Genomic DNA, 26543 nt, shown 5'->3' with positions numbered 1-26543 from the left:
CTGATCACATCACCCCTTTTCTCATAGCTCTCCAAAAGGGAGTTCCCTGGTGGCTCAGGAGGTTAAGGATCCAGCAACGTCACTACTGTGGTTACTGCTGTGGGGTGGGTTTGAGTCTTGGTCCAGGAATTTCCACATGCCAAGGGTGCCCCCCAAACAAACAAAACCAAAAACTCTCTGAAAGGTCTCACTGCACACTGCACTCTGAAACCCAAGGAAAACCCGAGCTTGCAGAATCTCAGCCTATTATCCCTCCCACCTGCCTTTTGCTCACACTCTTTGCTGCAACCACCACCCCAGCCCTCTCTGTTCCCTCCATGGGGAATGCTCTTCCCTAGAAAAACCCTGGCCATTCCCAGGCCTCTTTCTTTGCTTTTGAATGCCTGACACCCTGTTTAACACTTTTCTTCAACAATTCTGACAAACTCTCAGGTTTTGTCTGTCTCTCCCTCTGCCTTATCATCTAGAGGGCAGGGATTATACCTGCTTTGTCCAGCACTGTACACCCAGCGACTAGAACAGCCCTGAAACACAGAAGGGGCTTAGGAATAGGTGCTGACTGACTGAATGAGTAAATGAAGTGATAGTATTGTGGGGCCCTGGGCTCATCCACGACCCCAAAATTATTCTTGAGGGCAGGGCAGCAGCATGACTGAGGGGTGGGACGGGCCAACAACTTGCCCGGGGTTTGGGGATGGGGGGGCGGGGTAGAGTGGGAAGGGTGGAGTCGGGTCGGCCACGCCCCCAGCAGAGCGGAACGCGAGGCCAGCGGGCCGGCGCCGCCCGGAAGATTGAAGGAAGAGCACCCGCGCCGCCGGAAGTGGCCGAGTGGTTCTCAGCGCCTAGACCGTGGCGGTGGGACAGAGGAGCTGCCATGGAGCGCCCAGAGCTGGAGGCCAGTTCAGACGACGCTATGGACTCGTTTCTGGAAAAGTTTCAGAGCCAGCCTTACAGCGGCGGCTTCCACGAGGACCAATGGGAGGAGGTGGGTGGGCCCGGGGTCTCCGCACGTGTGTGTGTGTGTGTGTGTGTGTGTGTGTGTGTGTGTGTGTGTGTGTGTCTCGTGGGGGGCGGGGGGCGTCGTCAGAACTCCTGGGGCCTCCTCTGTCCCGAAGGTGCCTCCCTCGCCACTTCTAGCGCTGCCGGAGGATAGATGGTTTCTACTTGAGTGTGAAAAATCGGCCTCTGAGTTTCCAGGGTCTTCTTAAGCTGCAGGTACATTTAGGCGTGCAGGTTTTGGGGTCAGACACCGGTGATTCTACTTACTGGCTGTTACTTACTTCACTTATCTGAGCCCGTCTCCTCATTTGTAAAATTCCCCTAACTCGAGCACCAATCCCCAGAGTTGCGGCGAAGCTAAAGTGAGAGGGTGGGGAAAGTGCCGGGCACATGAGTGCTCAACTCATGATGATTATTATTGCTTTTGTAAGAATGTGAGAACTGAAGGATCTTTAGGGGTTTTCTACTCTCTTTTACAGATAGGAAACTGAGGCCTGGCTAGGAAGAGATAGAGTCAATCACGATGATTTGCAAATCATGATGAGAAAACTTTGATGTAGGAACATGGAATTGGATCTATTTGGGAGGAAATCCTATTTGTACAGTTCATTCTTCTCTTCTAGGAATTTGAAAAGATCCCCCTATTTATGAAGAAAGCACCATCAGAAATTGATCCCAAAGAGAATCCTGACTTGGCTTGCCTCCAGTCAATTATTTTTGATGAAGAACGATTTCCAGAAGGTATCTTCAAAGACTCTAACATTTGTTTTGCTTCTCCATTAAATTGAGATAAAGCGTGAGTCAGAAAGGTTCTGATTGATAACAAGAAGTAGTTAGCCTAAGCTAATGTGTCACTATTATTGCGGATATACTTCTTTGGATACCCGCTAAACACTAGCCATTGGGGATTTGGGAGAAAGGTCCTATTCCAAGGGATGGACAAATCTTCCTAAAGCATCAGGACAGCTGTGTGTGATCAGGGCAAACCTAGCAATATTCTCGGAGCTGCCGGAACACCTGGTGCTGCCCGGGGAGATAGGAATGGGCTTTCAGTGGATTGAAAATTTGAACTGAATTGTAACAATTTTATAGGCTCTTGGCTAGGGTGATGAGGGGGAATTTGCATTGCAGGAAATCAAACAACATACACAAAAGCAGAAGTGTAATTTCCCCCTATTTCTTCAGTAATTAAAAAAAAAAGTCCTATCTTCAAGAGCTAGCATGAGCATCTTTTTTCCTTTATGCTTCTTTTTGCCTCTTTTTTTTGTTGTTGTTGTTGTTGTTGTTGCTATTTCTTGGGCCGCTCCCGCGGCATATGGAGGTTCCCAGGCTAGGGGTTGAATTGGAGCTGTAGCCACCGGCCTACGCCAGAGCCACAGCAACTCGGGATCCGAGCTGCGTCTGCAACCTACACCACAGCTCCCGGCAACGCCGGATCGTTAACCCACTGAGCAGGGGCAGGGACCGAACCCGCAACCTCAAGGTTCCTAGTCGGATTCGTTAACCACTGCGCCACGACGGGAACTCCTCCTTTATGCTTCTTGTTCTTGGTAAGCACTTAATAATCTACACCTTGTAAGCTATTTGGGATTGATTTTAGCATTCAGTACATGTGACTTAATGTTTCTCCATGTTGGGAGTTCCCAGTGCAGCACAGCGGAAAGGAATCTGTCTAGGAACCATGAGATTGTGGGTTCGATCCCTGGCCTCGCTCAGTAGGTTAAGGATCCGGCGTTGCTATGGCTGTAGTATAGGCTGGCAGCTGTAGCTCTGATTGGACCTCTAGCCTGGGAACCTCCATATGCCACAGGTGTGGCCCTAAAAAGAAAAAAAAAAAATTTCTCTATGTTGATACCCAGTTTTACAGCATTCATTTTTGTTTTCTTGCCCTGTTGTTTTCTTCTGTTTGGTTTATCATATATCAACATTATTGCATGATTTAGAACCTTTTTTTTTTTGGCCTTTTAGGACCACAGGTGCAGCATATGAAAGATCCCAGGCTAGGGATGGAATCAGAGCTGCAGCCGCCAGCATGTGCCACAGCCAGAACAACACAGGATCCAAACCTCGTCTGCAACATACACTGCAGCTCAAGGCAACGCCAGATCCTTAACCCACTGAGTGAGGCCAGGGATTGAACCTGCATCCTCAGGGATCCTAGTTGGGTTCATTACCACTGAGCCTCAATGGGAACTCCCTAGAATCTGTTTTTAATGAACCTTTAAAAAATAGGCTATAGTGATTATTTTTTCTCTCTCTCTCTTCCTTTTTTTTTTTTTTTTTTTTGCAGAACAGGCCAAAACCTATAAAGATGAGGGCAATGATTACTTTAAAGAAAAAGACTATAAGAAAGCTGTGATTTCTTACACGGAAGGATTAAAGAAGAAATGTGCAGACCCTGATTTGAATGCTGTTCTTTACACCAACCGGGCAGCAGCACAGTATTACCTGGGTAATTTATTCCATTATTTAGTGCTTTCTAAAAAATTAACTTATGATAAAAAGCATTACATGATAGCTAGTAGAGGGTTTGAGAATGTCAGTGGAAGAGGAGCTGCTTATCCCAGAAACCTAGGATAGTTGACTCTAGTTGAACTCTGATCTTCTAGGTAGACTTGGTGAAGAGGGAAACCAGGTAGATTGTATAGTTTTATTATCTGACCCAAATGAGTAACATCAAATACCTTAATACATGAGTTGGTATGATCTGAGATTTTTGAGCCCATGTGCTTCTAATCTCTCTCAAAAAGTTTTTTTCTGGCCTTTTACCCTCTTAAGGATACTAGAAGAATGAAGGCAATAGAATTCTTTGTGTGAGAGAAACTATTAATCCAAGGGAGAATTTTTCAAAGGGTATTCTGAGGAACTTTTTACGTAAAACATATTCTTTGGACTAGTGAATGTGCAGTGTTGCTTCTTCATGGGAGATTTGCAGTGCACGTTATCATGTTAACACTGAGATAGCCTACAGCAGAGAACTGTACCCCGTGATTCTCAGGTTTTGTAAGCCCCTTTTCAAGTAACACTTAATAACATGCAGGACTGTTCTGCAGACATGACTTTGGGAAACATTGTGTGGCCTGATTGCTGGTGACTGGTCTTGGTCACGTTAGACCCACGTTTCTTACCACAGCATTTAGAGAGGACCTGGGAATGACCTCAGGCTGTCTGAGGGACTGGCAGAGAATAAGCCTTGCCGTCTAGCTAGGATAAGTCTGTTGGGACTCATCATCTTTGGAGCAGAGCTTCTCCTGAATCATCGTTTGCTCCAACTCTTTACTCCTTTAGCCTATTTCATTATAAAATTCTAAAACGTAAGAGTGGTAGAGAACTTTGTATGTTCTTTGAGCCAACCAGCACCTTCATTTTACATGGGCCTGGAGAGGGATCCTTTGGTTACTGCTAAAACCTGGACTAGAAACCCAGTCTTGCAGCTTCTGGGGGAATACATTTTCTTAATTCTGCAAACTGAGTTTTTATTCTGTGCTGGGCGCTGGCATCGTAGAAATGAGTGAGACCTGACCTTTCCCTAAAGGAGTTTCATTCATTTACTTATTCAGTAAGTAACCATCAGGCATTTATTGTATGCCAGGCATTGCACTGTGAACAAGAGCTACATAGTTCCTTTCCTTGGGGAACTTAAAAATGGTCACAGACAGGGCTAATCAGACCAGAGCACTTTTCAAGAAAAACCGTGTGTGTGTATGATACCAGAGGAGCAAATGTGTAATAATCAGACATTCCTTAAATGATGTCACTGGTACGGCTTACCAAGCACTTTGCCGTTTTTTTCTCTCTCTTGACCTCATAGCAGCTTTGTAAGGTAAGTGAGGTTAACAGCTTTATTCCTAGTTAGCAGAATAAGAAACTGGTAAAATGTAGTAGATGTGGTCAAATAAATTGTCTGAAGATACACGGTGCTAGGACTAGAATGCAGAATCTGGTTTGATTCAAAGTACACTAAACGGAAGACCCCTTTCGCCACACTTCTGGAGGTACCTGGCGCTCTTGATTCCATAGCTGAGTACTGAGTACTTTCTAGCTTCCGTGCTGTAGCTTGATAGCATTTGAGTTTCCCTCGGCTGGCTTAGAATTCATTTTTCTTAAGCTTGTTTAGTCATTTAGCCTGTGTTTCTTTGTTTCTCAGCTTTAAAATGTGTTCTATGGAGTGTCCGTCATGGCGCAGCAGAAACAAATCTGACTAGGAACCGTGAGGTTGTAGGTTCAATCTCTGGCCTTGCTCAATGGGTTGGGGATCTGGTGTTGCTATGAGCTGTGGTGTAGGCCGGCAGCTACAACTCCGATTAGACCCCTAGCCTGGGAACCTCCATATGCCACAGGTGCTGCTTTAAAAAGACAAAAAAAAAAAAAAAAAAAAGTGTGTTCTATGTTCTTGTCCTTGTGGACTTATGGGGGGGGGCAGTGGATGGGGTTGAAATGCATGTTCAGTCTATTGCCTTTAACCAAAATTTTTTGAATTTCTTTTATATGTATTTTTCCCATAGTTAAGATCATATTCTTCCAATCTTGTATTCAGTTCTTATCACTTAATTTTATAACATAAACAGTTTCACTTGTCATTAAATTATTTGCGAATACTGTTTTTTTTCTTTTTTTTTTTTCAGGGCTGCACCTTAAGCATATGGAAATTCCCAGGCTAGGGGTCGAATCTGAGCTGTTTCTGCGACGTACACCACAGCTCACAGCTCTGCATTTTCCTTAACCCACTGAGTGGGGCCAAAGATCAAACCTGTGTCCCCATGGATGCTAGTCACGTTCATTACCCAAGCCACAGTGGGAACTCCATGAATGCTGTTTTGTTTTGTTTTGTTTTTTGTCTTTTCTAGGGCCACTCTTGAGGCATATGGAGGTTCCCAGGCTAGTGGTCAAATCAGAGCTGTGGCCGCCGCCTACACCAGAGCCACAGCAACTCGGGATCCGAGCCGAGTCTGCGACCTACACTACAGCTTACAGCAATACCAGATCCTTAACCCACTGAGCAAGGCCAGGGATTGAACCCGCAACCTTGTGGTTCCTAGTTGGATTCGTTAACCTCTGCGCCATGATGGGAACTCCAGTGAATGCTGTTTTAATAGATACATAACATACATCATATGGACAAATCAGTGTTTATACTATTTGCTTTACTATTCTGCTATTGTGTATATAACTGCTTTTAGGTTTAAGTAATGCAAAAATAAAGTTAGTGATAAAGTTTTTCCAATAATTCTGATTATTCTTTAGGCTAGAGCAGGGTTTGGCCAACTTTGGCTCATAGGCTACATCTAGATCCCTGGCCTCCTCTGAGCTAAAAGTGTTTTTTTACATTTTTAAAGGATCGTAAAACAAAGAGTGTGTGACAGAACATATGTAGCCTGCAGAATCTTACTACATGGCACTTTAAGGAAAAATTTTGCTGACCCTGGGCTAGAGTTTTAGCAGTGAAGTTAATAGGAAAATACCAAACTGTTAGGTAATGTTTTCAGTATAAGCCAGAAAGTATAAGTGTGCCTCATGCTTCATAGTTTGGATAACCAGTATATATGATTGCAAACCTGTTTTAGATGCACTTAAATACATATATGTGTGGGCGTTCCCGTCGTGGCGCAGTAGTTAATGAATCTGACTAGGAACCATGAGATTGTGGGTTCGATCCCTGGCCTTGCTTAGTGGGTTGAGGACCCGGCGTTGCCGTGAGCTGTGGTGTAGGTCGCAGACGCAGCTTGGATCCCGTGTTGCTGTGGCTCTGGCGTAGGCCTGTGGCTACAGCTCTGATTGGACCCCTAGCCTTGGAACCTCCATATGCCACAGGAAGCGGCCCTAGAAAAGGCAAAAAAAAAAAAAAAGTGTGCATATATGTATCCATATATTTAGATTGGTTTGTTTGTTTTATAAATATAGGCTTCTATTCATACTGACCCACCTCTTAAAACAATATAACACAGAAACCTGTCATGCCTTTTATTCATTTATTTATTTTTTGTCTTTTTGCCTTTTCTAGGGCCGCTTCCTGTGGCATATGGAGGTTCCCAGGCTAGGGGTCTAATCAGAGCTGTAGCCACCGGCCTATGCCAGAGCCGCAGCAACACGAGATCCGAGCAGCGTCTGTGACCTACACCACAGCTCACGGCAACGCTGGATCCTTAACCCACTGAGCAAGGCCAGGGATTGAACCCGCAACCTCATGGTTGTTGGTCGGATTTGTTAACCACTGTGCCATGCGACTCCTGTTATTCCTTTTACATATAGCTCTGGCTGACTCTTTTTATTATTTTTTAAATTTTTATTTATTTATTTTTTTGTCTTTTTAGGGCCATACCCGAGGCATATGGAGGTTTCCAGGCTAGGGGTCTAATCGGAGCTACAGCTGCCGGCCTACACCAGAGCCACAGCAATGCCAGATCCGAGCCTCGTCTGCGACTACACCACACTTAACCCACTGAGTGAGGCCAGGGATCAAACCCACAGCCTCATTGTTCCTAGACGGATTCGTTTCCGCTGTGCCACAACGGGAACTCCTAGCTTACTCTTTTTAATAGCTGCATAGTATTCAATACTATGGATTCACCGTAATTTAATCATTAGTCACTTGAGGATATGGTAGGTTATCTCTGACTTTTCATAACTAAAAATAATGCTGCAGTTAACTATGCTTTTACATTTATCCTTGCACATTTTTGCAAGCATTTTTAGGATAAATGTTTTTTTCTTTTTAGGGCCGTAGGTGCAGCATATGGAAGTTCCCAGGCTAGAGGTTGAATCATAGCTGCAGTTGCCAGCCTATGCCGCAGCCACAGCCACACCAGATCTGAGCCTTGCCTGTGACCAACACCACAGCTCATGGCAATGCTGGATACTTCACTCACTGAGCAAGGCCAGGGATCGACTATTTGGGTTTGTTACCACTGAGCCACAACAGGAACTCGGTAAGGATAAATTCTTAGAGGAGTGTTGTTGGGTCAAAGTATGCAAGAAGTTCATGCCACTTCATCCTCTTGTTTACTCTTAGGGTGCCCTTTTTCTATATCTTCACCAGTATTGGACATTATCTTTTTTTTTTTTTTTCTTTTTTCTTTTTTGGCCACCCTATAGCATATGGAGTTCCGGGCCAGGGATCAGATCCACGCCACAGTTGTGACAATGCTACTGCGGATCATTTAACCCACTGTGCCGGGCTGAGGATCGAACCTTCATCCTGGTGCTGCAGAGATGCCACCGATCCTGTTGCACCACAGTGGGAACTCACTGAACATTATCTTTAAAATTTTTACTATTTTCATGTTAATTTTAATTTCTCTAATGATTAGTGATGTTGAGCATCTCCATGTGCTTACTAGTTTTTTGGTGGATTGCCTGATGTTGCAAACATTTCTAAGGCTTTTTTTCTATAAACAGTTGCTCTGATTTATATTTCTCCAAGATTGTCAAGAGTGTTTTTGTTTCTGCACACAACATTTTGGAAATAATTTGGCTCTCAAAACTTATTTTCTCTTTTACTAAATGTCTTACTAGGCAACTTTCGTTCTGCTCTCAATGATGTGACGGCTGCCAGAAAGCTAAAACCCTGCCACCTCAAAGCGATAGTAAGAGGTAAGTCTTGGAGAGCTATAGTCTGATTGTCATCACAGAAAAGTTGGCATGCCCTGCACCAGAAGTATTTCAATCTAATTACTGTGCTGTGATGCTAATGAAGTCACCTTATTTTCGCAATTTTGATATTAAGTTCTTGGTTCTTATCAACAACATGATATTTTTAAAAGAATTCCCCACCCAGAGAATAACCCAATCATCTGTGTTTTAAAAATTTGTAGGGAAATGGGAGCTCCTCATTTTAAATTAATAAAGAATAAAATTAATTAAAATCAAGCAGTTCCAAAAAACCACATTCTATTTTTTTTTCCAGATTAGCTGATGTATAGCCTAGCTCCTCAAATTCTATGTTAATGTTAATTAAAAGACAAGTTATGGGACTTTTGCTGGTAACTCTAATGCTGAGATGTTCCCAGATTATTTTTCCTACTGTAATCTGACCTTTGTGTGTAATAATAGTGTTTTTATTGCTTTTATACTTCACCGTTTCTTTGAGATGCTCAAAGATGCTTTGTAAACTTTATTCATCACATATTAATCTCTACATTGCCATGGACCAACTTAAAACGCTTTATCAAAGTTATGCATTGTTAAGGATTCATGGTTGGGGGGTTTAAGTAGATCCATGACCTTCACTGTAGGAAAGACGGTATGAAACAGAGATGGGCAAGTGAATTGAGCATAGTCCTATGGAATTGGCCACAGGCTAGAAGTCTATACCTTGACGGAACTGTCAGCTTTACGTTACCATGTTATCTTGGCAAGACACCCACCCTGCCAGTTTGCCTGTCTCTGGAAGATGAAGTTGGATTCATTTGACATTTAAGCCTTTACAGATCTTAGATTTTTAAATTCTGTGGAAAGCCCAAAGAGGCTAACTGGAGGAAAAACATGATTTAAGGAGAGGCAGCTTAAACTGGTAGCCATCAGGAATAGTTTTAGGAGAGACCTAATGTCTTTGGTTTTGCCATTGCTTTTATGAAAGACCGAGGTGAATTCTGCTTTCTCTCTCCGTTTAAAAAAAGTCGTCTGAGATGGGCCTTATTCTCATTTATGGACAAGGAACCTGAAGGTCGGGGACACTCAGTCCTTTGTCTGCTGTTTCCTTGGTAAATGACAGCCAGATTTCCGGCCCAGATCTGTCTGATTCCAAAAACTATGTTCTTTGCCCCTAAGCTGTAGCTTTCCCTACTTTAAGGGTCCTTGATGTCAGAAAGGCTCACAGGCATTTTAAGCTGAATGGGCCCTAGAAATCTTTCTGATCTAAGGTACAAGAAGTACTCTTCCTTGTCTGGGGAATGCACTGCAAGGGGCTCTATCATCCATTTTCCCTTCAAGGTACTGGCTGTGGCTGGTTGGGGGCGGGGGTTCTCTCCATGCATGTTGTCCAAGGATACTAAGGGTTCTGGCTTCTACAGGTGCCCTGTGTCATCTGGAACTGAAAAACTACGGTGAAGCTGTGACTTGGTGTGATGAGGGACTGCAGATAGATGCGACAGAGAAGAAGCTTCTGGAAATGAGGGCAAAAGCAGACAAGTTGAAGGTTGGTGGCAAAATTAGTAGTCACTTGGTATTTGTTAATTAACATTAATTAATTAGCACAGCCTAGGTCACATCTTGGGTCGTTGTAAACTTTTTCTTCTTTAAAACATAACCCTTTGTTTGCATTCTGGCGCAGCAGAAATGAATCCAACTAGTATCCACGAGCATGCAGGTTCAATCCCTGGCCTTGTTCAGTGGGTTAAGGATCCGGTGATGGCGTGAGCTGTGGTGTAGGTTGCAGGCATGGCTCGGATCTGGCATTGCTGTAGCTGTGGTGTAGGCCAGTGGCTACAGCTCCGATTAGACCCCTAGCCTGGGAGTCTCCGTATGCCTCGGGTGCGGCCCTAAAAGAACAAAAGACAAAAAAAAAAAAATTTTTTTTTTTTTTTTTACTTAAATGAATCCATCTAAACCATGCACAGTCATATAAGGAAGCACTGTTCTAATTCAGCTTCCAGTAGTGAGGTAGCTGAAGCACAGAGAGCTCAGGAAGTTTCCTAAGTCACACAGTTGGTGAGGCTGGGCTTTGAAGTCAAGCATTCTGGCTCCAGAGTCCATACTCTTGGTCCCTGTGCAGTACTGCCTCACATGCCTTTTCAGTACAAATCCAGAACTAGATCTAAGTTCTGATTCTTGGTCTGGGTCCCTCATCACTGCTTACACTGTGGAATGGACGCCTAGGAGCCTAGTGCTGGCCCTATACAGGGATAAGGGATCAGTTTTCTTCAGAAGTCACTCTGGTCACATGAAATGGTAGAAAAAGTAGATATGTGCAGACCCACATGGATAGAATTCTGAGCCTAGGTGAGGGGATATGGGCTAGAATTTCTAAAAGGAGAGAATGTCTAGAGGGCTGCTGTGGGAAGCCATCACCAGGCTTAGCCACAGAAAAACCCTTGTTGGACCTCAATGAAAGCTTCTAGGCCCTGCAGCACAGGCATAATTAAAGGGAGATTTCAGGGCTCAAAAGCCCGACATTAGGTATAGGTGACATTGCTTGCTGTGTATCAGGATTATTCCCTTTTATCCGAGTATAAATTGATTCTGGATTCCCATGTGTTTGGTGTATGTAAGCAGTAGACCTCATGTGCTTATGTTAATATCAGACAAAATAGATTTCAAGGCAGTGAGCCTTACCAGAGATCAAGCAGGATCTTGATTAAAGGGTCAGTTTAATCAGAGTATTTAATAGTTCTAAATATGTATGTACCTAATAGCAGAACTTCAAAATGCATGAAGCAAAAAATTGACAACTCAAAGAAGGAAGAGACAAATGTAGAAATAGGTGGAGCTGTCAACATCCCTCTCTCAGAGTAATTGATAGAATTGAAACCGTAAAGTGTGTTTCAGGACTTAGTAAAGTGTAGGTTCTTCTGACTCGGCACAGAAGGAATTCAGCGAGAGGCAGAGAGACAGATAAGGAAAGAGTTTATTAGCATAGGACACCTGTGAGATTTATAAGCAGGTGGGCAAGAGGGTTCCACGCTGAGCACGTGGTGGGCTACAGTTGTATAATCCAAGGAAACGTGGGGACCACTTGCTCCCTCAGTCTTGAGTAGATGTCAGACTTCCACCGTCAGCTCCTCCTCCACATCGGGAGTTTTCTTCTCCCTACACAGTCAGGGTGGGATTGTCATGGTGCAGTGGAAATGAGCAAAAAGGTGGTAACATATACTAGAATACGGTCAGTCATCACCGGTTTTATTATGTTACCTTTCCTTATATTTTTGTTTTAGTGTGTGTAGAGGAGTGTGTCCTGGGAGTCACTAACTTACTGACCTCACTGGGCAGGATGTGGGTCTCATTCCATTGTTTTATTGTTTGGGGGTATGCCTAGTGCTTCTACTGCAAGGTTTTTGTGGCTAAGCAAGCCTGCCTAGTTGTTAAGTAAATCTGCTTTCTTGAGTGATCATTACCTTACAGGGGTCTCCCATACTTTTCTTGCAGTCTCCTGGTGAGATTAACCATTTAATCACCTGCTTTATCCCTTTACTCTATCCCTATCAGAATAAGTAGGTGAAGACTCAGTAGAGAGGTGATGTCTGCAAAAATGGCCAACTAAAGACCTGCAAAAATTTCTCCATAAAGTCAATGGAAAACCAGCAAAGAAATAGTAGAATCAGCTTTCTCATAACCCTGAAATGAACTGAAGATTTGCAATAATCTGAGGAATGTTTATTCAAGAAGATTGGCTGAGGAGCCTGTTGTGGCTCAGTGGAGATGAGTCCAACTAATACCCATGAGGATGTGGGTTAGCTCTCTGGCCTCACTCAGTGGGTTAAAAAGATCTGGTATTGATGCGAGCTGTGGTGTGGGTTGTAGACCTGGTGCAGATCTCACTTTGCTGTGGCCATGCTGCACTTTTGGCCCTGGGGAAAGAAAAAAAAAAAAAAAAAAAAAAAAAGGATGCCCGACCCTCCATAAGAACAGCAAGCTTTATGCCATTTTAACTTGCCCTGTTCCTGTCTCCCCCCACCCCCACTCTGCTACGGGTTCCATAGTAGCTGGATGAAAGCCAGCAGCCCACAATCATGGGGAAAATGAGCACCCTGGCAGCCACCAGAGGAAGCAGAACAGGATTGGAGCTCCTTCACAGTCCAGTTCCCAGAGAACTGTCATCATTTGATCGTCTAGAAAACCCCACTTACAAACTTTTTATTTGACCATCTTGGAACTATCCCAGTTGAAAAGCTTTTTCACAAAGGGTTGGGGTGGAAAGCATTTGTTAAAAACAATTTGAAGCTATTATTTAAGATTGCATCTGCCTGAAGCAGTGGAAAATAGTTGAGGCAAATAATAGGTTTACCAGAAAACTTAAACGGAAAAACTAGGGAACGAGATTCTATAGGGGCTTTGAAAACCTCCAACATATTTCTGGGAACGTAGGTCATATATATGTGCTCTGACTATGCATGTGTTCACTAAAGATCTAAGATGATCCTGAGTTCTTACTCTGGCTGATTTGGAAACTCTTTAAGCAGGAAGTGAAGGCTAAGGCTGGATTGTTAACTGCTGGAGTGTTTTTTTTTTTTTTTTTTTTGGGCCACATCTGCAGCATATGGAAGTTCCCAGGCTAGGGGTCAGATCAGAGCTGCAGCTGCTGGCCTAACAGCCATAGCAACACTGGATCCTTAACCTACTAAGCGAGGCCAGGGATCAAACCCCATCCTCACAGATACTAGTTGGGTTTGTAACCTGCTGAACTATGACTGGAACTTGCTGGAATGATTGTTGAAGGCTTGTCAAAAAGCCTGCATGCAGAGCCCTTTGGTAAAGACAGGCAGACTTTTTGGCTTCAGGCATTTAGGGAAAACTGACTACTAAGCTAACTGATTGGAGTCTTTAGTAGTCACATAACAACAGATTACAAGAATCAACTCAGGAAAACCACTAAACAGCAGCAACAACAAACACTGGGGAGATAAGAGAGAATGCTTTTCAAAGCTGCTACATTATATTATTTTAAATGTCCAGTTTTCAACAAAAAAATCACAAGATATGTAAATAATTAAGAAAGTGATTTCAGAGAGACAGCAGTGGGTGATGGCTAAAAGCGAGATCTTAATTCTCTGCTCAGGAATTGAACTTGGACAGCCTGGATGAAAACCAGAAATCCTATCCACTAGACTAGGTAGAGGCTGAAAGCAGAGTTGCCCTGATTCTTGCCCCCTTTGAAAGCAAAAATGCTTCAAGGAGGCAAAGACTGTAAAAACAGGTAGAAAGTTTATTGGTAGAAACACAGTACAGCATGTGGGAGCGCACAGAGAAGTCGTCTCTTTATCTAAGGCAGAAATAAAGCAGTAACCCACAGCCACAGGAGTGAGGGTGTGGGCATCCGCCTCAATGAGGAGCATGCCAGAGGGTGACTTAAGCACTTATATGGGGAAGTCTTTCTTTCTGGGTCTTCAGCTTCCTTTAGTCGGTCGTCTTGCTTTCTTTTACACCTGACCAGACCCAGGGCCCTTCCCTGATCTGCGTGTGCATCTTTTGGCCAAGATGGGTTCCAAAGCAAGCATGGCGGGATGGTTATCCAGACTTCTTATGGCTTGGCACCTCCTCCCTTTCTGACCCAGAGGGTCTCTCTGCCCGTGTGTAGTTGGGGTCTCCTTGTTCCTGAGGATGGGTGGTATGGGACCTCCTTGTTCTTCCGTCCCAGCAGGGCTCAGCCCCTCTTTTGAACCTGTCATTACAACTGTTTAACAAATTCACAGGAGACATGTACCAGTGATTTGCCTTGTGCCTGTTGTTATTTCTATCTCGAAGTATAGATAGATGGCTGGTTATAAACATTTATCCCAGAGCCTACCTATCTCCTTTCTCAGGAAGTGTAACTAAGAGGCTAGTTGCGAATGTCTATCCTGGAGCCCATCTACCTCCTGCCTTAAAAGTATGGGTCATACCCAGGAAATAAAAATCAACAGAAACTTGCTGAGGAAGTCCAGGTGTGGGACTTAAAATACAAAGACATGGAGTTCCTGTTGTGGCTCAGTGGGTTAAGAACCCACCGTGGTGTTCATGAGGATGTGGGTTTGATCCCTACCCTCACTCAGTGTTTAATGATCTGGCGTTGCCGAAGGTTGTGGCATAGGTTGCAAATGCAGCTTGGATCTGGCATGGCTATGGCTATGGTGTAGGCTGGCAGCTGCAGCTCTGATTTGGTCTCTTGCCTGGGAACTTCCAAATGCCACAGGTGTAACTCTAAAAAGAAAAAAGAAAAAACACAAAGACTTTAAAACTATTTAAAATGTTCTAAGAACTGTTGACTGAAAAAAAAAAAGAGCACACCCTAGAACTTGGGAATTAAGTTTTATTCAGCAGACTTACTGAGGACTTAAGCCTGGGATACAGCCACTCAGATCAAAGGACTGTTCTGAAGAGGTAAGGGAGGAGCAAGGATTTAGGAGTTTTTGAAAATAAAAGACAAGAAAACATGTAGTTGGACATCAAAAAATCACTGCTAATTAAAGAAATAGACATCTCAAGTTAATGAATATAGTGCTTTTTTGTGTATGAGAGGATACAAGAGTCTGGCCCTGTTGAAATTATTCCTTTGATATGCACCTTAACTGTAGGATCATTATCCTGTTTTTCTCCCTCCTGAGTGTCCTTCAGGGTGCACCATCAGGGTGGCTGCAGTAGCTGCTGGTTTTATGACTGCAACATCCTTTGTTTGCTAAAATGGCAGGTTACATTCTTTGTCTACACCACTTCCTCTTGGTTATAAATTTAACCAATGGTTGGAAGGTATTTCATGGCCAGTTTTGTCCTATAGGACAAAGGAAGGCTCATTCCTAGAACAGGCAAAGATTCTACTGAGAGGCCACTCAGGGCACTAATTTTTGGATCAGGACCAGTTGATGATCTAAAATTCTCTGGATTGCCTGTTTTACTAGTCTGTTACCCAGGAAACGTTTTCACTTATGTCTTCTTCCCACATCTAGGGTTACAATTATTCTATGTGGAGTTAAATATTTGATCCACTGCTTCAAGATGTTTAGCTGTCGTTAATTTTGTCAGAATCATGGCTACAATAGGGTAGTGCAAGAGACGACAATCTTCTAAAACAGACAGGATGTAGGTAATACAGGCAGTAGCATTAATGGAGTCATAGTGCAGCAAAGAAAGGAACGGGGTACAAATAACTTGAAAACAATGAGAGAGCAAATAAAAACAGTGGTTCGTGTAACTAGTTGTAATCTGGTCATGATAAGCCAGCAAGTTCCCAGAGGAGCCAGCTGTAGAAGCCAAATTCTGGAGGGATCAAGCAGAGAGAAAAAATAAATGTTTCATCTTTGTTTATGAAGGTATACTTTTTATATGTGCTGTAGGTCATAGTTACCATAAGAGAAAAGGTTTTCTGGAACACAAAGATTAAAAGCCAGTATACTTCAGGAGTTCCTGCTGTGGTGCAGTGGGTGGAAGAATCTGACTTGCAGAGGCTTGGGTTGCTGCAGAGGTGCAGGTTCAATCCTGGCCCAGCGCAGTGGGTTAAAGGATCCAGCACCTGGGAGCTTACATATGCCACGGGTGCAGCCATTAAAAAACAAAAAACAAACAAAAAAAACCCAGCCAGTATATTTCAGAAAAGAGTCATGAAGTTAGAAGTCATATTAATCAAAGTTCATTCAGTAGCATGTAATTAATTCCTGTTGATCTAGATGAATTCATCACGTTTTCCTTTATTGTTTTGTAATTTCTTACCCAGTTCAGTGGTAAGTTACCAGAAGTTTATATTTGTCAGAGTCCCTTTTATGAATCTTCTTGGAGATCTTCATTTTATAAAAGCATCAAAGTAAAACAGCGATTGTCTATGAATGACAAAAGACTTAAAATGGCATGGTTAAAGATCTGAGTATAATGAAATTGACAAGAAACTTGGTTATTTCTTTGCCATACAACATTTTAAGATAATAATTAGCATAACATTAAACCAAGACATATCAGACTTTCTTTTTCTTTTTAATATTTTTGGCTGCACCTATGGCATATGGAAGTTCCTGGGCCAGGGATTGAATCCCAGCTGTAGGTGCAACCTACGCCATAGCTGTGGCAACAGCAGATCCTTAACCCACTGCACTGGGCTGGGGATCGAACTGTGCTGCCACAGAGACAATGCTGGATCCTTAACTCAGGAACTCCATATATCAGATTTTTAGGAATGCTGTATAAATTTTGGAATATCTATATGAATGACATTTACTCATGCAGTCTAAGAAGGTTTATCTCCAGTCACTTGACAATGTTTTTTAAGTAACTGAATTTACCAAATAAACCTAATTAGTTTAATATTCCTCTTAGATGCCTCAGGGTTCCTTTGAAACTTCCCAGAGTTAGCTGAGGGTCAAAAGAACTTCAATTAGAATTTGATATTTGGGAATTTTGTCAAAAAATATCAAAAAGTTTTCAAAATTCTTGGTCAAATAGAATCATGAGTCACTGTGAAATAATACTTGACCAAAGTGACAGACTTCCAGAAAGCAAATATAGATCACTTAAAGGCAAAGAAACTCATACAATCTGTTATCAAAAGCAGTATTCCAAGAAAACTTTTGTTTTCTTTTTTTGTCTTTTTAGAGCAACACCATGGCATATGGAAGTTCCCCAGCTAGGGGTCAAATTGGAGCTCTAGCCACCGGCCTATGCCACAGCCACATCAGATCCAAGCTGTGTCTGCAACCTATACTACAGCTCACGGCAATACTGGATCCTTAACCCACTGAGCAAGGCCAGAGATTGAACCTGTGTCCTCATGGATATTAGTTGGGTTCTTTAACTGCTGAGCCACGGCAGGAATGCCAAAACTTTGTTTTCTATTAAACTAGTTTATTCCTTATTTTTCCATCTAGAAACAGTGAGCTCTGGGACAAAATCACATGTTCCCCTTAAAGTGTATTTCAATTCCTCATACTTTATTTTGCTGAAAACATAACCTTTAAAAACCTCAATCTCTAGCAAAAGCCAGCAAGCAGCAAGTAACTGTGAACTGTTTTCATACTAGCATTTCCTAATAGGCAAGTTTAGGAATATTCTAAAACCCATAGAAACATACATCTTCACATAGCATAATTTCTTTCCTCAGTGTGGTACAAGATGTGTCTAAAAAAGCCAAACATCTTTAGTTTTCCTCTTGTAAGGAGACAAAAGTAGGTAAATTTAGACCTGTTTAGCAATTAATGTTCCAGTATTTTATCTTATTTGAAATGATCTGGATATTCAGTGAATTTCCATCATTTAACTTAGCAAAACTCAAGTCACTAGAGAAACTTTTTTAGGTAAGCATATCCCAAACATAATTATTCCTAAAGAGTTCACCTACTCTTATCGCATTTACCTTTCCTTTATAACTTGTGAAAATATCGTCATACTATGGATGAAGAATGTCACCTGCCATATCAGTAAACAGAAGATGTTGCAGCTTTTTTGGGGGAGGGGAAGGGACAGGATACTTGCCCTAAATGGTTGTTTTGTTTTGTTTTGTCTTTTAGGGCCATGCCTATGGCATATGGAAGTTCTCAGGCTAGGGATTGAATTGGAGCTGCAGCTGCCAGCCTACACCACAGCTCATGGCAGTGCTGGATCCTTAACCCACTGAGCGAGGCCAGGTGTTGAACCCACGTCCTCACAGACACTAGTTGGGTTCATTTTCTGCTGATCCACAAAGGAAACTCCATGGCCCTAAATAGTTAGATGCATATCAAAGGAATGATTTCAGTGAGCCTAGACTCTTGAGTCTTCCCATACACAGGAAAGCTCTAAATTCATTAACTCACATTGTCTGTTTTTATTTAACAATATTTTGTGGTTCTGACTACTTGTTTGTTGTTTTTGCAAACTCCTAAATATCCTGTTCCTCCTCTATTTATCTCTTCAGAGCTTTCCCTCAGAGCCATCTGAGAGACTGCCTCCCCAGGCTTAAGTCCTCAGCAAGTCCTCTGTGTAAAACATAATTCTCAACTTTTAGGTTGTACCATTTTTCTTCTGTTGACAATACCAAGTTAATTTCTTGCCAGCAAGCTCTGCAACAGAAATAACATGAACTTGGGTTAACCTAGGTACAATCTAAGTACAGTCAAGTAAGACCTGCATTGAAGTTCCCTGGTGGCCTAGCAGTTAGGGATTAGGTGTTGTCAGTGCAGTGCTGTGGGTTCAACCTCTGGCCTGGGAATTTCGGCATACTATGGCCGCAACAAAAAAAAAAAAATAAAAAAGACAGATATGTTTATACTGCATGTTTAAGCCACCTTTAATACCAGATACTAATTTGATACTGAATATTTGCTAGATCATGTGAACCTGAAATTTGTTCTGGCCAGTTTCCTTTGTATTTAGAAATATTTAATTTGTAAGTGCTTACTTTTAAGTCAGTTAAATGGAGCTCTTTTATAAATTTAATTTTGATAATATATATACCACCAACTAAAACTCAGGATCATCAACCAATAATTGAGAGATCTGGGAAGCAAGAGGACTCACCCAAATTTGAACCCTCTGAGGCAAACAGGCACAAGAGGCCTCTGCTGGTACTAAGGCTCTGGCTCCTTGTAGAGTTCAGACAGAGAGAAGTCTGCTCTTGGTCCCTTTATGGTTACCAGAATTGTTGACTGGGGGAAAAAAGCACAACTTAAAGAGTTGAGAATTGTATTTTTTTCTGCTGACTTACTGAGGACTTAGGCCTGGAATACAGCTTGTCAGATAGTTCTGAGGGACTGATCAAAGAGGCAAGGGAGGAGCTAAGGTATATGGGAATTTTTGCAAAACAAACAAAGTATGTACTTGAACATCAAAAGATTACTTATAATTAAAGCAACAGATATCTCAAGTTAAAGATTTCAGTGATTTTCTGTGTATGTAAAGAGTCTGGGATTATTGAAATTATTCCTTTGATAACAGCATGGCAAATATCTAGAGCCAGTATCCTGTTTTTCTCCATCCTGAATTCCCTCAGGGTCCATGGTCAAGGGTGCCTGCAGTGGCTGATGGCTTGATATGGGTACCCTGTTTTTCTCCATCCTGAGTTTCCCTCAGGGAGCACCACTGGGGGTGGCTGCGGTGGCTGATGGCTTTATGGCTGCAGTGTCTTTTGTTCACTGAAATGGCAGATGACATTCTTTGTCTACAAAGGAACATTCTTTCATCCAGCAATGAAAGGAAACAATGCCTAAAGAACTTTAAAAAGACATAACGAGAACAGTGTCTCATCAAATAGGGAATATCAATAAAGAAAAATGAACAAATGAAATAAAAAATTCACTAAGGGGCTCAAGAGTAGAACTTTGAAGATAGGTCAACGGTAATTAGCCTGAGGAATAGAAAGAAAAAAGAACAGAGAAAGGTGGAAAGTGGGAGACCTGTGGTATGCTGTGAAGCATATCATAGGCATAATGGGAGTCCCAGGAGAGGAGAGACAGACACAAAGGAATATCTGAGGAAATAATATCTGAAAATATCCCAGGTTTGATAAGAAAGTGAAGAGACAACCCCAGAATGGGAGATAGTATTTCATACCCTCTAGGAAGGCTCTAATTTTTCAAGGAAAATAACAAATGATAAAGATGTGGAGAAACTGAAACACTCATACATGGCTGGTGGGAATATAAAATGGTGCAGCCTCCATGGAAGGCAATTTGAAAGTTCCTCAAAAAATTAATGGTAGAATTGCCACATGACCCAGCATTTCCACTCCTAGGTATGTACCCAAGAGAATTGAAACCAAGTATTCAAATACTTGTACATAAATGTACATAGCAACATTATTCACAATGGCCAAAAACTGAAAACAATCTAAATGTCTATCAACTGATGATAGATAAAATGTGGTATGTCCATACAGTGGAATATTATTCAGTTGTAAAAAGGAAGGAAGTACTGATACATCATGCTACAGTGTAGCTGAATCTCAGAAACATTATGTTGAGTGAAAGAAGGCAGTGTATAAAAGATCATATATTGTATGATTCCATATATATATGAAATATCCAAAATAGGTAAATCTGTAAAGATCCCAGTTCACAGGACTGACAATAGCAAATACTGGAGATGTGGAGGAATTGGAACTCTTCATACATTCCCAGTGGGATATAAAACTGTACAACCACTTTGGAAATCAGTTTGACAGTTTCGTATACCTTTGATCCAGCAATTTTACTCGTAGGTATCTACCTAAGAGAAATGAAAACATGCTCATGAAAAGACTTGTGTAAGAATGTTGATAGCCTATTTTATTCATAATAATCCGGAAACAGGCTTTGTGTCCAACAGTAGGAGGATAGGTAAAATGTGGTATATTCAAACAATGGAATATGACTTGGTAATGAAAAGAAACCAACCTATCAGTGACTGCAAAGGGGTATGAGGATATGAGGGAGCTTTCCAGGGAATAGAAATGTTCTCTGTCTTAGTTGGAGTGTTTTTTGTTTTTTTTTTTTTTAATAAAGGGCAGCAAACTCCATAGTTTAGGGCTCCTGTGACCTGGGGGTTATAGAGGCTTTATGTGGCCCAAACTTCAGGTAAGAAGCAGGGAAGCCACACCCACCCACTTGTGTCTGTAAATCAGAAGAAAAACAACACGGGACAAAATTCAAGTCATCCTTAATCATCTACCTTATCATTCTCTAATGTGGCTGGTTAGTGTGGCTCAGCTCACTGTGAGGGCAGAATTGGACATAGTTGTAATAGCGTACATGGGGTGGGGTTTGATTACTCTTGATGGTGTCATCAAACTTCCTAACAGCAGAAAGGGCTTTTGCAGTTGCTTTGGCAGACTCGATTGGAGAAGTCATGGCCAAGAGTTATCAGCCCTTGTTTCTTGAAAGGAGCTAGACTCTTCATGAGGGGAAAAAAAAAAAAAAATCTGTGTTAGCATCTGTGGGGCTTCTCTGGAGAAGGTAAGGGTGGTCGTGCTATATTTTAGAGCAGGGCTCATGAAACTGACCCACAGGCTAAATCCACCCTGTGTCCTCTCTTTGTACATTCTGTGAACCAAGAATGTTTTTCACAAACAAAACCCGATAATATGACAGAGCCCATACATGGTCTGCAAAGCCTAAAGTATTTATTATCTGACACTTTACGGAAAAAGTTGGCTGGCCCCTATTCATCCACAATCCTGAGGGTAGGAGTAGCATCAACTGTTTTTTTGGTAGATTAGCCAGAAGAGGAAATGGAAATTTTCTGTGAAATGAAGCAGACTGGTGGTATTTTTCTCTCATGGACTATAATTGTCAAAAGGCAGAGCCTCTGGTAAGTTCTTGGCCTGGGTTGTTCCAGTGTAACCCTATATTCCAGCCATAGCAGAAAGTTAAAATGCCCCGTGGGCCCTGTGTCAGTCCATCCACCAAGAGTGCCCTTTCTCTTTCATCTGGTTTCTGTCTAAACCCACCTCCGAGGTGGGGCAGCATCAGTCCCTCCCTGCTCTGTGTTTCCTAACCCTTGATGGACACAACGAGGGTAACACATAGCAGACCTTTTACGTGTCTGTCCCCCTCGGTAGACTGAGCTCTTTGGCTGGAACTGAATCCAGCCTCTGGTATGCCTTGATGTACAGCAGCCTGGGTTGAATAGAGAACAGAAGTAGTTATTTGGGATCAGAAGAGGAGGCAAGTTCCCTAGAGCTGATGCATCTGAATTTCACTTTCAGCGAACTGAACAGAGGGATATAAGGAAAGCAAAGTTGAAAGAAAAGAAGGAGCAGAATCAGAATGAGGCTTTACTCCAGGCCATCAAGGTGAGTCTTCAAACCTTAGGCCCTATGGGTCTTGTGAAATCCCCTAATCCTGAAACCTGTTGGGAACCTTTCTGGGGATGCTTTGCCTGAATTCTCTTTCTGCTTTTGGTAAAGTGGTGTGACAAGTCAGACCCCCTGTGTTCAGTCGGCTTCTGACTTGTGTACCTGTGTTGGTCTCAGGTAACATACACTGAATAGTTGCCATGGGTTAAAGATTCTCTAATCTTCACAGTAGCCTTCTGAAGTAAGTCCTCCTGCTCCTGTTTTGGTAGATGATTACATTGTCTCAGGGAGATGAAGAAACCTCACACAGCTACTTTTTCAGAGCCAGGTCCTTGCTCTTAGCCCCTGTGTTATACTGCGTCCTGAGAAAGCCTGAATATTTAGGATGTTGCTCTTGTAATTGTAATAACCACACAAAATTCTACCTCTCCCTTCCTCTCTTTCTGGCATTTTAAATGAATATAGTCTGATTTTGTTTTCACCTGGATACCCCAAAGGTCACCTGCTGAGCCTTGGATTCACAAGGGAAGTAATACTTGGCCATGAGGTTTGGGGATGGGTTCTTTGTTTGATTCTTTGTTAAGTTATTTGCCTATTTAAGTTACTTGTTGACTTTGAGAACTTCATACTACTAAGATGCACTCCAGTTGTCCCTCCTGGCAACAAGAAATCTCTCAACACATTAACAGACTAAACAGAAGGGAATACTCTAGAGGGATCTAAAATGTAGAATATTGGAATGCCCAGACATTTGCATACAGACCTTCTTTTGGGTCTCTCCTTTAACTCTGCATCTCAGACTTCAGTGTAGGTAAGAATTACTCTCAACGGTAATATACACAAAGCTGTATATATGGTATTTTAATCATTTAAAGCAGGGTCAGCAAGCTGTTGCCAATGGCTCACGGCATGCCTGCTTATGTATGTGTTATGTACTGGTGGCTGTTTTCATACTTACAATGGCAGAGTTGAGTAATAGCACAGAGACCATTGGGCCTGCAAAGCTTAAGTATTTCTTGTGTGACCCTTTAAGGGAAAGCTTGCCAACTCCTGATTTATGAGATACCATTGAAGTAATTTTGATTACATGTAATTTTCCCCTTGGGTGCTAGCCTTATGAACCTCCACACAGCATACGTAAGAGGTGACTTTACTTTTCAGACCTTTGATTTGTCCTTATTTCCATGAGACAGTCAAGATTAAGCCAGCATGTGAATTATATTTAGTGTCCATGTCCTGGCCAAACTGAGACATTTGCCTTTTTTTTTTTTTTTTTCTCTTTTTTTTTTTCCTTTTTGGTCATTTTAGGGCCATGTGCTTGTGGCATATGGAGGTTCCCAGGCTAGGGATCAAATCGGAGCTGGAGCCGCTGGCCTGTGCCACAGCCATAGCCACAGCCACGCTGGATCTGAGCCATGTCTGTGACCTACACCACAGCTCACAACAACACCGGATCCTTAACCCACTGAGTGAGGCCAGGGATCCAACCTGTGTCCTCATGGTTGCTAGTCAGATTCGTTTCTGCTGAGCCATGACGGGAACTCCCAACATTTGCCATTTTTGTACCTTCCACTCTCTGCATCTTTCAGTACTTTTTTTTTTCTTTTGTTTTCTCTTTCTTTTTAGGGCCATACCTGCTGTATGTGGACGTCCCAGGCTAGGAGTCTGCTGCACCTGCTGGCCTCCGCCACAGCCAAAGCAACTTGGGATCCAAGCCTCATCTGTGACCTACACCGAAGCTTGTGGCAACACCAGATCCTTAACCCACTGAATGAGGCCAGGGATCAAACCTGCATCCTCATGGATACTAGTTGGATTCTTAACCCACGGAGCCATAACAGGAACTCTGCATCTTTCTGTACCTTTGCACATGGTGTTACTTGGCTGTTCCTTGGGGCAGAATGCCCTTCCCACTCCCTCCAGCCTCCACTTTTTCTGCCTTTCAGAATCATTGTTCAAGGCCTAGCATTCCTCAGTCACCTGCAGCCCCCAGGCTGCATGAATTATTCATGGTCTGCAGTTCCACCACTTTACTTCTTCCCTCATGTCGCACTTATTACCACATTTAGTTCATCTCTGTGTCAGAGTCTAGCATGTGGTAGGTGCCCAGTGAAGGCGAGTTAAACAGATGATGCCTGCTCTGTGCCAGGCCTCAGGGATAATGAAGCTGAATCATGTAGAGCTGGCCCTCAGGGAGCTCGCAGTGTTTTGGTTTCTCTTTTTAGTGAAAGGGGTTTGCATCCTTCCATGTATAATGTATGTGCTTCTGTCCATAACCCAGGCTAGGAGCATCAGGCTAGTCTCTGAAGCTGCTGGAGAAGATGAAGATTCAGCCTCAGAAGGTCTTGGTGAGCTTTTCCTGAATGGGCTCAGTTCTGAGAACCCCTATGGAGCCAGGCTGAGTGTAGATGACCAGGGCAGACTGAGCTGGCCTGTGCTCTTTCTGTACCCGGAGTATGCCCAGTCGGACTTCATCTCTGCTTTTCACGAGGACTCCAGGTACTTCCTTCCCCAGGAGCCCTCTGCTTATGCTTCTGAGCTTCCTGCTGTCTCAGCAGGACAGATAGATAGATTTTTGGTTGAGGAGGGAAGAGAATGGTTTTAGAGGGTTTTGCACAGTTTGGTTTGGCATAATCTCTCTATCCCATAGCTGATTTCTCCTTTGACTAAGTAGCTTTGCAGTGACAGATACTTTCTCACCTTCATAGTAATATCATGTACAGTGTCAAGCACTGCTACTTCTCTCTGGTGAGAGATGAAGTCATAGAGGTAGTACATGCATAGTAATTGAAGAGTGTATTTATTAGAAAACATATAACTGGCTATTTTAACGTGATTTGATAGGGTCAGTGTGGGAATGTTGTTAATCTTGAGTCCCTTTAAAGAGAATTACTGTATCATAATAAAACTAGTGATACGCACATTTTGGGCACTGCTCTCAAAATGCATTAATCCTGCATTTCATGATTTATACATTCTTAGTATCTCTGTGATTTGGTGTCTGGGGACTGTGGTGTGTGAAAAACAGAGCATGAGTTATTGATACCCAGATCAATTGATATTTTATCTCCTTAGGTTTATTGATCACCTAATGGTGATGTTTGGTGAAACGCCCTCTTGGGACTTAGAGCAAAAATACTGCCCTGATAATTTAGAGGTAAGAGTTTTATTTTGTTCCTCCATGAGAATTGGGGGAGCAGGGGAACAGGGGATGCGGCTAGAATTCACTGCCCTTTTAAAAAAAAATTGTGGTAATATGTACAGAACATAAAATTTACCATTTTAACAATTTTTAAGTGCACAGTTCAGTAGCATTAGGTACAGTGACCTTGTTGATCACACCACCACCTGTCTCCATTTTCATCCTTCTAAACTGAAACTCTATCCCTATTAATGAAAATAGTGAGTTATTTTACCTCCCTACTCCCCAGCCCATGGCATCCACCCTTCGACTTTCTGTCTCTGAATTTATCTGCTCTAGGTGCCTCACTTAAGTGGAATCATACAGTATTTGTCCTTTTGGCTTATTTCACTTGGTATAATGTCTTTAATGTTCATTGTGTTGTAGCATGTCAGAATCCTCTTCCTTTTTTAAGGCTGAATAACATTCCATTGTTGCAACTCTTAAAAAAAAAATAATCGCAATTTATAGAACAAAGAATTTGTCTTCTGGGAGTTCCCATTGTGGCTCAGTGGTTCACGAACCCAACTAGTATCCATGAGGATGCGGAGTGGATCCCTGGCCTTGCTCAGTGGGTTAAGGATCCAGTGTTGCCATGAGCTGTGGTGTACGTTGCAGACATAGCTTGGATCTGATGTGGCTGTGGCTGTGGCGTAGGCCAGGGGCTACAGCTCTAATTCAGCCCCTAGCTAGTGGGATCCTAACCTGGGAATCTCCATATGCTGTGGGTGTGGCCATAAAAAGACAAAAAAAAAAAAAAAAAAAAAAAAAGAATTTGTCTTCTAACTATTTGAGAGTAAGATGCCAGCTGATGCCCTCAGTACCCCTGAATACTTTAGTGTCTATTTCCTAAATACAAGGACATTTTCTTTCATAATCCCAATCAGTCATCAAAATTGGGAAGTTAACTTTGATACACTACTAACCAGCTAATCTTCAGACTCCATTCTGTTTTCACAAATTTTCCCCCAGCAATGTCCTTTTTTTTCTTTAGTGTATTTAAAA

The 26543-nt window shown here is 42.5% G+C and overlaps 1 protein-coding gene across 3 annotated transcripts in view; it reads left to right on the top strand.

The window, feature by feature from the left end:
• The first annotated feature begins 826 nt into the window (after window positions 1-826).
• The window catches only part of TTC4 (tetratricopeptide repeat domain 4), a 35241-nt gene continuing 9524 nt past the window's right edge, over window positions 827-26543 (top strand). The window contains exons 1-8 of one of the 3 annotated variants that reach the window (XR_014808228.1): window positions 827-985; window positions 1623-1740; window positions 3290-3451; window positions 8512-8589; window positions 10008-10132; window positions 22268-22354; window positions 24639-24856; window positions 25433-25787. Coding sequence is in view for 2 of the 3 variants with exons in the window: in XM_003127973.5 (XP_003128021.3) it covers window positions 875-985; window positions 1623-1740; window positions 3290-3451; window positions 8512-8589; window positions 10008-10132; window positions 22268-22354; window positions 24639-24856; window positions 25433-25514 (981 nt within the window). In the remaining variant the exon portion in view is untranslated. The remainder of the gene's footprint in view (window positions 986-1622; window positions 1741-3289; window positions 3452-8511; window positions 8590-10007; window positions 10133-22267; window positions 22355-24638; window positions 24857-25432; window positions 25788-26543) is intronic. The other 2 variants (XM_003127973.5, XM_084965021.1) reach the window with 2 other exon arrangements.

Source organism: Sus scrofa, chromosome 6 (assembly GCF_054392235.1).
Source record: "Sus scrofa isolate SSC_HxYL_T2T_F1_AM1 chromosome 6, Sscrofa_HxYL_maternal_Yorkshire_Landrace_v2.0, whole genome shotgun sequence".
NCBI lineage: Eukaryota > Metazoa > Chordata > Mammalia > Artiodactyla > Suidae > Sus > Sus scrofa.
This window is presented reverse-complemented; position numbering and strand designations above follow the sequence as displayed.